This window comes from Schistocerca serialis, chromosome 11 (assembly GCF_023864345.2).
Source record: "Schistocerca serialis cubense isolate TAMUIC-IGC-003099 chromosome 11, iqSchSeri2.2, whole genome shotgun sequence".
Classification (NCBI taxonomy): Eukaryota; Metazoa; Arthropoda; class Insecta; order Orthoptera; family Acrididae; genus Schistocerca; species Schistocerca serialis.
This window is the reverse complement of record NC_064648.1, coordinates 176,251,250-176,265,287: the sequence shown is the minus strand read 5'-3', so window position 1 is coordinate 176,265,287 and position 14,038 is coordinate 176,251,250. Positions and strand designations below refer to the sequence as shown.

The following is a 14,038-nucleotide window of genomic DNA, read 5'->3' as shown; positions in this document are numbered from 1 at the left end:
AAAGGTGGTGTCGGTGGGAAGGATCCGTATGGCACAGGCTGTGAAGCAGTCGAATGAAGGATGTTGTGTTTGGCAGCATGCTCAGCAACAGGGTGGTCCACTCGTTTCTCGGCCACAGTTTGTAGGTGGCCATTCATGCGGACAGACAGCTTGTTGGTTGTCATGCCCACATAGAATTCACCACAGTGGCAGCAGCTTAGTAAGTATATCACATGACTGGTTTCACAGGTAGCCCTGCCTCTGATGGGGTAGGTGATGTTTTTGACCGGACTGGCGTGGGTGGTGGTGGGAGGATGTACGAGACAGGTCTCGCATCTAGGTATATTAAAGGGGTAGGAGACACGAGGTACGGGGTTGGGAACAGGGGTTGTGTAGGGACGGACGAGTATATTGTTTAAGGTCGGCGGATAGTGGAATACCACTGTGGGTGGGGTGGGAAGGATAGTGGGTAGGACATTTCTCATTTCAGGGCACAACGAGAGGTGGGGAGCATGAATGGCCTCCTAACAACTGTGGCCGAGAAACAAGTGGACGACCCTGTTGCTGAGCACACTGCCAAACATGACATGCTTCAATGACTGCTCCACAGCCTGTGCCATACGGATCCTTCCAACCAATGCCAGCTTTTCTGAAATGCGCACGTGGGAACTTTCCCTGCAATATATCCCATAACCCTCCTGGCCTCGACCTCCGTTAGTCACTATCCTCACCCAACCAGCCCCTTCCCTGTTCCCATTCCAGCACTACAACGCCACCATTCCACCATCGGAACCGGTCTTTTTACTTCTCTCCTTTTCTGCCACCCCCTCTGCCCCCACTTCCTCTATCTCCTCTGCCCCCATCTGCAGCTCTGTCACCCCTTCCCCTCCCAACCCCAGCCCCTCCTTAGACCGGTATTACACTATCAAATTTCTTTGTCAAAGATTTGATCAAAGATGTGATCAAATATTTCGTCAAATAAATTTGACAAAGATCTTTGACGTAGCGCTATAAGGGGTATTACACTGCCATCATATTTTTCGTCAAGGTTCAAGATGGCTGACAACAACAACTTGTTATTAACCGCAGCAGTTGCATGTACCACAACTGCACTGTGTGTGCATGCAGAAGAGAAGCGGGGGAAAAAAAAGGAAACATATCTGGGTGAAGCCGTGGGTTTTATGACGACACGATAAAAGCATTCCACAAAACTTGTTACGTGAGCTTATAGTGGAGGATGTCAAGTCGTACATCAATTACTGAAGAGTGGATGAGCATACATTTCTGTATGCGCTCAGTGAAGTGTATCCTCATATCGCAAAGCACAATATTCACTTAAGGACTGCTACATCTGCAGAAGACAGGCTCACTGTAACACTCCGATTCCTTGCTACAGGACAGGGTTAGGTTAGGTTAGGTTAGGTTAGGACAGGTCAGGTTAGGTCAGGTTAGGTTAGGTCACGTTAGGTTAGGTCATGTTAGGTCAGGTCTCCAATCTTCGTAATCTATTTTTGTATTCAGCGTGCCTCACGTTGTAAAGCGCTTCATCAGCTTCATACGAGGTGCATTCAAGTTCTAAGGCCTCCGATTTTTTTTTCTAATTAACTACTCACCCGAAATCGATGAAACTGGTGTTACTTCTCGACGTAATCGCCCTGCAGACGTACACATTTTTCACAACACTGACGCCACGATTCCATGGCAGCGGCGAAGGCTTCTTTGGGAGTCTGTTTTGACCACTGGAAAATCGCTGAGGCAATAGCAGCACAGCTGGTGAATGTGCAGCCACGGAGAGTGTCTTTCATTGTTGGAAAAAGCCAAAAGTCACTAGGAGCCAGGTCAGGTGAGTAGGGAGCACGAGGAATCACTTCAAAGTTGTTATCACGAAGAAACTGTTGCGTAACGTTAGCTCGATGTGTGGGTGCGTTGTCTCGGAGAAACAGCACACGCGCAGCCCTTCCCAGACGTTTTTAGTGCAGTGCAGGAAGGAGTTTGTTCTTCAAAACATTTTCGTATGATGCACCTGTTACCGTAGTGCCCTTTGGCACACAATGGGTAAGGATTACGCCCTCGCTGTCCCAGAACATAGACACCATCATTTTTTCAGCACTGGCACCCACCTGGATGACACTTTTTGCATTTTCAGGTCGTCGTGCAGGATTGTGTGCACAGAACCCACAGAAATGCCAACTTTGGAGGTGATCTGTTCAAAAGTCATTCGGCGATCCCCCAAAACAATTCTCTCCACTCTCTCGATCGTGTCGTCAGACCGGCTCGTGCGAGCCCGAGGTTGTTTCGGTTTGTTGTCACACGATGTTCTGCCTTCATTAAACTGTCACACCCACGAACGAACTTTCGACAAATCCGTAACTCCGTCACCACATGTCTCCTTCAACTGTCAATGAATTTCAATTGGTTTCACACCATGCAAATTCTGTAAACAAATGATTGCACGCTATTCAAGTCAGGAAAACGTTGCCATTTTAAGTATTTAAAACAGTTCTCATTCTCGCCGCTGGCGGTAAAATTCCATCTGCCGTACGGTGCTGCCATCTCTGGGACGTATTGACAATGAATGCGGCCTCATTTTAAAACAATGCGCATGTTTCTATCTCTTTCCAGTCCGGAGAAAAAAAATCTGAGGCCTTAGAACTTGAATGCACCTCGTACATCTCTATTAATTTTGTAGTTGTCGGCACACACCAATTGTATTTACCAGCAATGTTTATAAAAACACTACAGATGACAGAATGCAGTTATGCTAGCACTCCATATGATAACATATCACGTTCCAGTGAACAGAAGACAAGCGACTTCTTTGATCAAATCTACAGCGAGGCGTTAGATTTGATCAAATATTGGATGACATTTAACAAAGTTCCCTATTACACCATCAAATATCTTTGACAAAGATATTGGACAAAGATATTTGACAAAGAAATTTGATAGTGTAATACCGGCCTTACCCCCACTCAGTAATCACTCCCCTCATGCAGTGGTGCTGCTGCCCACAGGGAGGCCTCAGTTGCCTAAGACTGCGAGCACACGACCGTGCAGGCGTGCGTGTGTGTCTGTGTGTGTGTTCGAAGGCTTTACCGGCTGAAAGCTTTACTTGTGACTCAGTACCTCCACTATATGTTGAGCAGCAACTTCCTTTCCCGTAATATTGTTACATTCCATCCTGAATTTTCCATTGTTTGATACACAAATATAGATAATGGTGGTGCTTAACTTGAATTGTAGCAATGCATAACAATTCTACCTTAGTAGGGCACTAAAGTTTTTTTGCCTCACAATAATTGGTTAAGTATTAAAAAAAGTTATGAAAAGATTTTAATAGGAAGTTCATTCTTGCCCATCCGCCCTGTACCAGGTCACACAATTACTGCGAACTTCGGGCCAGGGGGTTCGTCAGGGTGGTGCTGGCACCAAAATGGTGTCTCAGATGTTTTTCCGGTTAAGCGAATTTTGCGGCCAAGACATCAGTGTGATTTCACTATAATGTTTCTCAGATCACTGTAGCAAGATTCTGGCTTTGTAAGACAGATAGTTATCCTGCTGGAAGATTCCACCACTGTGACAGAAGACACTAAGCATTGAGCAAACAGGTGGTCCACAAAAAAGTTCACACCGTCCACACCTGTCGTAGTGACTCTGACTACCGGCCGCTGTCTCGAGCAAACTGAGGAGAACGTCCACCGTAGCATAACGTTGCCCACATTTGCCTGGATGAATACACAACTGGACGTGAGCACCACTCTGGAGAACTGAGAGACATGATTTATCCAGCCAATGGACTAGTTTCCACTGATCTTGTGACTCAATTACAATCATCCTGTGCCCACTACCAGTCATACCTGATGATGCCATCAGATCAACATCTTAACACACTGTCAGATACATGTGAAAATTACCGAACTATCAGTTTAATAACTCACAGCTGCAAAATACTAACGCGAATTCTTTATGGAGGAATGGAAAAACTGGTAGAAGCCGACCTCGGGGAAGATCAGTTTCGATTCCGTAGAAATGTTGGCACATGTGAGGCAATACTGACCTTACGACTTATCTTAGAAGAAAGATTAAGGAAAGGCAAACCTACATTTCGAGCATTTGTAGACTTAGAGAAAGCTTTTGACAATGTTCACTGGAATACTCTCTTTCAAATTCTGAAGGTGGCAGGGGTAAAATACAGGGAGCGAAAGGCTATTTACAATTTGTACAGAAACCAGATGGCAGTTATAAAGAGTCGAAGGGTATGAAAGGGAAGCAGTGGTTGGGAAGGGAGTGAGACAGGGTTGTAGCCTCTCCCTGATGTTATTCAATCTGTATACTGAGCAAGCAGTAAAGGAAACAAAAGAAAAATTCGGAGTAGGTATTAAAATCCATGGAGAAGAAAAAAAAACTTTGAGGTTCGCCGATGACATTCTAATTCTGTCAGAGACAGCAAAGGACCTGGAAGAGCAGTTGAATGGAATGGACAGTGTCTTGAAAGGAGGATATAAGATGAACATCAACAAAAGCAAAACGAGGATAATGGAATGTAGTCGAATTAAGTCAGGTGATGCTGAGGGAATTAGATTAGGAAATGAGACACTTAAAGTAGTAAAGGAGTTTTGCTAATTAGGGAGCGAAATAACTGATGACGGTCAAAGCAGAGAGGATATAAAATGTAGACTGGCAATGGCAAAGAAAGCGTTTCTGAAGAAGAGAAATTTGTTAACATCGAGTATAGATTTAAGTGTCAGGAAGTCATTTCTGAAAGTATTTGTATGGAGTGTAGCCACGTACAGAAGTGAAACGTGGATGATAAATAGTTTAGACGAGAAGACAATAGAAGCTTTCGAAATGTGGTGCTACTGAAGAATGCTGAAGATTAGATGGATAGATCATATAACTGATGAGGAAGTATTGAATAGGCTTGGGGAGAAAAGAAGTTTGTGGCACAACTTGACCGAAGAAGGGATCGGTAGGACATGTTCTGAGGCATCAAGGGATCACCAGTTTAGTATTGGAGGGCAGCGTGGGGGGTAAAAATAGTAGAGGGAGACCAAGAGATGAATACACTAAGCAGATTCAGAAGGATGTAGGTTGCAGTAGGTACTGGGAGATGAAGGAGCTTGCACAGGATAGAGTAGCATGGAGAGCTGCATCAAACCAGTCTCAGGACTGAAGACCACAACAATAACGACATCATGTCATTTCTGGAAACCCAGAATCTACTCTGTAGGAATCAACATGGATTCTGGAAACAGCGATCATGTGAGACCCAACTCGCTTTATTTGTTCATGAGACCCAGAAAATATTAGATACAGGCTCCCAGGTAGATGCCATTTTCCTCGACTTCCAGAAAGCGTTCGATACAGTTCGGCACTGTCGCCTGATAAACAAAGTAAGAGCCTACGGAATATCAGACCAGCTGTGTGGCTGGATTGAAGAGTTTCTAGCAAACAGAACACAGCATGTTGTTCTCGACAGAGAGACGTCTACAGACGTTAAAGTAACCTCTGGCCTGCCTCAGGGGAGTGTTATGGGACCATTGCTTTACACAAATGAACTAGCAGATAGTGTCGGAAGTACCGTGCGGCTTTTCGCGGATGATGCTGTAGTATACAGAGAAGTTGCAGTATTAGAAAACTGAACTAGCATATATGCAGAAAGATCTGCAGCGGATAGGCACTTGGTGCAGGGAGTGGCAACTGGCCCTTAACATAGACAAATGTAATGTATTGCGAATACATAGAAAGAAGGATCCTTTATTGTATGATTATATGATAGCGGAACGAACACTGGTAGCAGTTACTTCTGTAAAATATCTGGGAGTATGCGTGCAGAACGATTTGAAGTGGAATGATCATATAAAATTAATTGTTGGTAAGGCGGGTACCAGGTTGAGATTCACTGCGAGAGTCCTTAGAAAATGTAGTCCATCAACAAAGGAGGTGGCTTACAAAACAGTGGTTTGACCTATACTCGAGTATTGCTCATCAGTGTGGGATCCATACCAGGTCGGGTTGACAGAGGAGATAGAGAAGATCCAAAGAAGAGCGGCGCGTTTCGTCAAGGGGTTATTTGGTAAGCGTGATAGCGTTAAGGAGATGTTTAGCAAACTAGAGTGGCAGACTCTGCAAGAGAGGCGCTCTGCATCGCGGTGTAGCTTGCTGTCCAGGTTTCGAGAGGGTGCGTTTCTGGATGAGGTATCGAATATATTGCTTCACCCTACTTATACCTCCCGAGGAGATCACGGATGTAAAATTAGAGAGATTCGAGCGCGCATGGAGGCTTTCCGGCAGTTGTTCTTCCCGCGAACCGTACGCGACTGGAACAGGAAAGGGAGGTAATGACAGTGGCACGTAAAGTGCCCTCCGCCACACACCGTTGGGTGGCTTGCGGAGTATAAATGTAGATGTAGACGTTCTTCAAGGCAATCACTGTTAGATAACTGAAGCAAACAACAATACTGTTAGAAATGAGGGTGGTGTTTATTTCAGTTTTATTGATCATTCTCTAGACCATTCAGCATTACACATGCTTATGGAAAATATTTGTTTCGACAAGAAGCACCCCATTTTTCAATCATTCAACAGACTTAAGAGTTTCTTGCTTGTTCATAACAGGACTTTATGTAAGCCACTCACACCTTCCCAAGCAATTCCTCCTCACTTTAAGAATGAGAAACATTTTGAGAGAGAATAATGAGACTTGCTATTATGAGGTAGTTTGGTTTGGGTAGATGCTCTTGGTGGGCTATCTAAAGCACTCTTCCTCAATTGGATGCTCTCACACAGTACACAGATTCCGATCGGGAATCTTAAGCGTTTATGGACTGAACATCATCGTGAACTCATGTGCTCTTGAGGAAATACAAACTGACTGAGCTCTGTCCTCAATACCTGAGCAAGCTTCATACAGCTGTGGAGTGGCAGTTGCTACAACAGCTGTCGACAAACCAAGATTCATTTTAACAGTCACCCAGCTGATAATTGTGTTGAGGTTGCATGTAAAAGTATGGATCCGTTTGGAGTTTAAGAGAAAATCTTCACTCCTGGTATACAATGTTCCACGGCTCCATACGGTCATCACTGAAGCATGCCATACCCTATGGCTGCTGTTGTTGTTGTTGTTGTTGTTGTTGTCCTCAGTCCTGAGACTGGTTTGATGCAGCTCTCCATGCTACTCTATCCCGTGCATGCTTCATCATCTCCCAGTACCTACTGCAACCTACATCCTTCTGAATCTGCTTAGTGTATTCATCTCTTGGTCTCCTTCTACGATTTTTACCCTCCATGCTGCCCTCCAATGCTAAATGTAGCCTATGGATGACAACCGTCAGTCCACAGCTTTGGAACACCAAGTTTGTCAATCCTGTACCTTGCTGAGATTGTGTCCGAGTTATCTGGCATGCTTGCACTTGAAACTACCTAGGAGGCCTGTGTAACTTATCAGATACTATGCACACAGTAAACATTATCATCCACAACTACAATTCTACAGAAATTCTGATACCCATATCAAACTTACTTTATTGTCAGTTGCATCCACACCTAAATCTAAGTCTGGATCCTCTTTAATAAATACACTGAACCCCGAGTCTGCTGCTGGATCTTCAAGAACCTGGAAAAACGAAAATAAATAGTATTAATTGAAGTTATAAGCTTCTCATGGAAATACAGAAGTAAATAAATACAAAGCATTATTCCTGCATTGTTAAAACATCAATTGGGAAAGTTCTGCATATTCATCAGTGAGCAGTGTAGAGGTTAATAAAAAAGAAAAAGAGAAGAAAAGAAAAGGTTGAAGATGTGGGAAGTAATGGTGAATAAAAAGGGGGTTTTAAAATCATTAATGACTGTGAAAAAGGGAAAGAATGAAATGCAAATCTGACTTCGTATTACAGAAAACCTATCGGACTTTGTGTTCGGAAAAGCTATTGTTGGGGTGGTCCTTGTGGCATTTCTGAGCAAAATTCAAACCAATTTCTACTACAAAAATTATTTGAAAGAGAACGGAGAATAACAAAATGTGATTAACAGGGGGAAATGGCGTGTATAAGAGTTCATCCTGTACCATGTTAACATGTCTTCTCTCGTGCGGTGTCCAGGTCTTGTTCTCCAACAATCTCCTGCTTCATTTCTGCATGAAAAAGTAGTAGCTGATCCAAAATCTTGCAGTAAATTTCATCGTCCAGGAATTACTAATGTCTATGAATTAAAACCATTTTGATATTGAATGCAAAGTATTTTATGGCTACTTCCATCCTCCAAATTTCATACAAGCTTCCGCAATACTATATGTCTGCACACCAGTAAGTTTTTACGTCTTAATCAGACCGAGACTAACGAATAAGTTTTTACGTCTGAATCATACCAAGACTAGCGAATAAGTGAAGTTAAGCTTCTGCTCTCTAGAGACAATAGCAGGTAGAAAACAAAAAGAGTTACAATTTTTGTACCTTCATTTTCTTATAAATATTTTCTCTGCCGTCGAGCGCTCATACAGCTGCGATGGTATAATTTATATCCGAGGGAACGAGTGTAGTGCGGCGAAATTCAAAGTCCCGCTACAGCAGCCAGTTCTATTGTCCAAAATATTTGGAACAGTCGTAACCCAGCCTCAGATGGAAAGTGAAACGTAATGCAGACGTAGAATGGAACATGTTTTATTTCATTACCTGAAATTTCATGGTGTGAATCATCCACATTCATACGAAACATATGAAGTCCTGTCTAATTTTGGGAATGAATAACAAAATGTGAACGAAAGTGGTGCAAGATCAGTTTCAATGTCACAGGTCAAAACAACATTTGCTGGTCCTTGTATGTCATTTTTTAAAAAACCATAGAAAATGCTGTTTCACAGCACATGCACATAAGAAATATAAAAACATGGTCTGTGACGTAGCAAATTATTACAAGCTGTCATCTCGTACTGAAAGCGTAGGTTGCCGTGGAGCCGGGAGGGGAGCAGATTTTGGTTCTCACGCTCTCACAGCTGACGCCATTTTTAATTCACAATTTCAATAGTATTTCACAGTGAATTGTCAAAGGCAATGTTAAAAGATGCACTTGTTTATTATGAAAGCTTGCTTGCTGCAAATAATTTCATTGCATCAGAATCTTCAACAACTATTTCTCATGAAGTAATGTTGATGGGTAAAGAAATTTACAGACAAACAATGGATATGCTGACTGAAGAAATGCTTGAGACTGATGATGAACTTGCTCGTGAAAATGAAAACTGTAATGGTGAACCTTTCGAAAAGCACCAAGACCACAGCTCATCGGATGAATAGACCACACAGCTCATTAGATGAATACGAAGGCAAGAGAAGTAGACTGGCTTTCTTTCAATTACAAAATTAATGTTGTCAATACCGCAAAGGCTCACCTCATGTGGAAACTCAAACATAAAAATAAAAAAAAAAAAAATTAAAAAAAAGATTCAGCCAGTTAAGAAAGAAGGAATGTTTATCCCAATGGGAAAAAGGAATACAAAAAGGAGGCAATCAATTTGATAAGTACACATCAATCAGTTCCTGGGCGTATGATCATTTTGTAGAAACACAAGGGAATTATCAGCAAGTCATTACACAGAATTTACAACAGTGGGCTTTAGCACCAGCACAACAGTTTACAGATTTTGAAGTTAAAGCTTCTGACAGCTGTGTTTATACACTAAAAAATAAGCACGGAATTCATCAGCAAAGTGACAAGATTTGTTCTAAGAAAAGAAGGAGCAATGATCTAAGAAACCTTGGCTGCTACGACAGTTTTCAAACCCAGACATTAAGACTGATACCGAATTTCAACAAAGATTTTATTATCAATAATGACCAGGCAGGTATTTAAAAATTCATTTTGATCTCTATTTTTACAATTCTCTGACAGAGTACTTCAATTTCGATTGTTTTGCCTTTCTAGAATGTCAGTATCAGTTGGTGTACAAAATGATTCTGGCTGTCAAAGGGTGCAAAAATACTTTTGTCAAAAGACAAGACATCCATTTGGAAACAGCTTACCTCGTCAAGTGTGTGTGTGTGTGTGTGTGTGTGTGTGTGTGTGTGTGTGTGTGTGTGCGCGCGCGCGCGCGCGCGCGTGCACAAAAAAAAGACCACTATTGAATAGGAGCAATTATAAAATGTTGCAATAATGCCTTCCAAATCTCGGAGGCTAACAACAGAACTGTATACTGGCTTTCTCAACCGAAGTTTGAAGTCTTGTGTGGGTCAAGAATGATTTCTGTTAAATATTGGGTGGTGAAGCAAAGCCTGAATTATATTATGAAATCTTTCAGGATGACGAGAAATCACCAAGATGTGATACGTCTGAAATATACTCCACTTAGCCAACCATGTGACGTCTATTTTCATGTTGTTGTTGTTGTGGTCTTCAGTCCTGAGACTGGTTTGATGCAGCTCTCCATGCTACTCTATCCTGTGCAAGCTTCTTCATCTCCCAGTACCTACTGCAACCTACATCCTTCTGAATCTGCTTAGTGTATTCATCTCTTGGTCTCCCTCTACGATTTTTAACCTCCACGCTACCCTCCAATACTATACTGGTGATCCCTTGATGCCTCAGAACATGTCCTACCAACCGATCCCTTCTTCTGGTCAAGTTGTGCCACAAACTTCTCTTCTCCCCAAGCCTATTCAATACTTCCTCATCAGTTATATGATCTATCCATCTAATCTTCAGCATTCTTCAGTAGCACCACATTTCGAAAGCTTCTATTCTCTTCTTGTCCAAACTATTTATCGTCCATATTTCACTTCCATACATGGCTACACTCCATACAAATACTTTCAGAAATGACTTCCTGACACTTAAATCTATACTCGATGTTAACAAATTTCTCTTCTTCAGAAACGCTTTCCTTGCCATTGCCAGTCTACATTTTATATCCTCTCTACTTCGACCATCATCAGTTATTTTGCTCCCCAAATAGCAAAACTCCTTTACTACTTTAAGTGTCTCATTTCCTAATCTAATTCCCTCAGCATCACCCGACTTAATTAGATTACATTCCATTATCCTCGTTTTGCTTTTGTTGATGTTCATCTTATATCCTCCTTTGAAGACACTGTCCATTCCATTCAACTGCTCTTCCAAGTCCTTTGCTGTCTCTGACAGAGTTACGATGTCATCGGCGAACCTCAAAGTTTTCATTTCTTCTCCATGAATTTTAATACCTACTCCAAATTTTTCTTTTGTTTCCTTTACTGCTTGCTCAATATACAGATTGAACAACATCGGGGAGAGGCTACAACCCTGTCTTACTCCCTTCCCAACCACTGCTTCCCTTGTATATATATACACCTTGTATATATAACTGAAATTCCACCCAGTATTTTGTGACAGTGGTACTTAATTTAGCTGCATTAAAAATGCATTTGAAATTATTCAACTTTTTAAAAAGAAAATATTGATGAGCATAATCCACAATTTAAATATCTGTGATAGCCATTTCACAAACAAAATAAAATTACTTACGATTTAATTGATAATACTTTATTTAACAGTTGCTATAATTTTTAAAACAATTAAAAAATCAAAATGAAAGCGTAGCAGCAGGAAGGAAGGTAGGATCGAAACTAGATCAGCCGCATGACAGTCTACCACACTACTGACAGTTTCTCCACCAATCTGCTGCCTTTCTACTTATGCCCCGTTGTCGCGTCCCAAGCGTGGGTATTGCGAGGGATTGAGCGACACGGTTCGTGGATGGGATTTAGCCGGTTGACCATAGTGAGAGGGAGACTTTTTGATCTGGTTAAGATGTAGAAATCCCTGGTGTGAAAACACGAGGCTAGGAAGCTGGTAAAAATTAAAGTCTTGATAACTTTAACAAATTGCAGTTTATTCTAAATGAATACAGCTCGCCCTATCTGACGGTGGTTGCACTCACAGGAAGGCCAAGTCTAATACAGAGACGGTGACTGACTCCACCGTTCCGACTGCCTACTAGAAGCTCTGCAATGTTTCCTACCACCCTACGTTAGTCCCGCGGCTACGCCTTAATGCTCTCCAGTGACTCTCTCCGGCTGCCTGCCTACAGCCCGTTCCCCAGCCCAAGTCGGCTGCTGCTATCTAACTCTTCGCCCTCACCAGACAGGACCCGACACGACAAGACCTCAGAGTGGCGTGCTCTCGGGTTTTGTTAGCGTTTCCCCTTCGACCCCGCCAGCGCTTGGCATGACGTAGCGTCGAAGGCAACGTGTCCTTATTTGGTATCGTTAAAGCATTGTTGTTGCTATTGTTCTTCAGAGGCTGAGTGGAGGGGCAGAGGCGCCTCTCCCTATATGGTCACGCACTGCGTCCTGAGCCCTTCATTGGCTCCTCGTGACGTAGTGCGGTCCCCACCAAGGGCCCTCTTTCTTTCTCTCTCCACTCCCAGACCTCCCTCTCTAGCCAGGAATGCATCTATTTATACTCCTTACTTGATTGCTTATCATGAGTCCCTGCACAGACCTTCGTTTGTATCTGCTGGCTGTTTACTTTCTTATCAAGCACCTAGCGGCCCAGCAGTTTGAGTGCCGCCTCGGCTGACCCTTCAGCCACGCCTGGCGTCCAGCACTACAACTTCTTCCTACGTACTATTCTCAAGGTACTGCAGTTAGACTTGGCTTGTTCCTGTGGTTACAACACCGTATATGAGGAGTGTGCGAGCTACGTTTAAAACTTTTGGGCACTTTTTTTTCAGATTTTTCTGGATAACACACTTTAAGACTCCTACGAGTGGAAACCCTTGAGGTACACTACTAACATGCAAAGTCTCATGCCGAACTGAATTTCCGAGACCGGAAGGTCTCCTTGTGAGACAAAATCACACTCATTCTCTTCCATTCTCACCCACGAACGACCGCTCAATCACACAACACGGAAACTCCATCTGAACAGGCCTCAGAAGGACCGACAGTACCGACTGCCACGTCACCCTAAGCAGACAGGCATCACGGGATGCGGATGTCGGGGGCCCGTCATCGTCACACTGCTCTCCCGGTCGTCGTCAGTTTTCGTCACCGGAGCCGCTACTCCTCGACCGAGTAGCTCCTCAGTGTTTGCCTCACGAGAGCCGAGTGCAGCCCGCTCCCCTACAGCACTCGACAGACCCGGACGGTCACCCATCCGACCGCTAGCCAAACTCGACAGCACTTAACTCTGGTGATCTGATGGGAACCGGTGTCACCACCGATGGCCACAGCGTGGAAAACAACATAACAAATAGGGAGCCATTCAAAATCTGTCAATTAAAACACAATGAAGTCTAGAGGAAAGCTAAAACAAAATGACAACAATATGTTGGGACAAGAGAGATGCAAACAACTACAGAGGAATATCGCTACTAGAGGTCGGATACAAGGTGCAGTCAAAACTATTGCTCCAGAGAGTAGAACAGGTAGAAAGTACAGTGTACTTCACAAAGGCATATGACTCCATCGACAGACAAGACTCTTGTTAGGATCCTGAAGAACAGAGGACTTGATGGAACTACACAAGAACTCATAAAGGAAATTCTGACAGACACAAAAGCAAGGGTGCGATTCAGAGGAGCACTGTCAGAAGAATTTGAAATCGAGACTGGTGATAACAGGGAGATGGATTGTCACTATTGTTGTTCAATATAGCACTGGATGAAGTGAAGTGATGAGGCAGTGGAGAGCAATAAACGAGGAAATTGGAATACCAAAGACCCATGTGGGGGACAAAAAGGACAACTGGGCTAGCCTTTGCAGACGACATTGCAATAGTAAGTGAGACGGAAGAAGACGCAAAGACACAACTCGACAACTTAAGAAAGGTAGCCACAAATGTGGGACTGAGGATCGTCTATAACAAGACAAAGACATTAAATACCACTGCAGACTGGGAAACACCGGAAGGCACTGTGCAAATGGTGGAAAAATTTAAATATCTGGGAGAATTTATAACAGCAAGGAACAGGAGCAAGGAGGGAATAATAGAGAGGATAAAGAAGATGAGGTCAGCCTTCTGCATGACGAGAGACATATACAATAAAAAGAATATATCCACAGGGGCAAAGATACGCCACTACAAG

The 14,038-nt window shown here is 43.1% G+C and overlaps 1 protein-coding gene across 1 annotated transcript in view; it reads right to left on the bottom strand.

Annotated features, from left to right (window-relative positions):
• Positions 1–7,383, bottom strand: part of LOC126426616 (uncharacterized) — a 129,980-nt gene extending 122,597 nt beyond the window's left edge. The window contains exon 1 of the mRNA XM_050088506.1: positions 7,352–7,383. Within this exon, the coding sequence (XP_049944463.1) occupies positions 7,352–7,383 (32 nt within the window). The remainder of the gene's footprint in view (positions 1–7,351) is intronic.
• Positions 7,384–14,038: the final 6,655 nt, after the last annotated feature.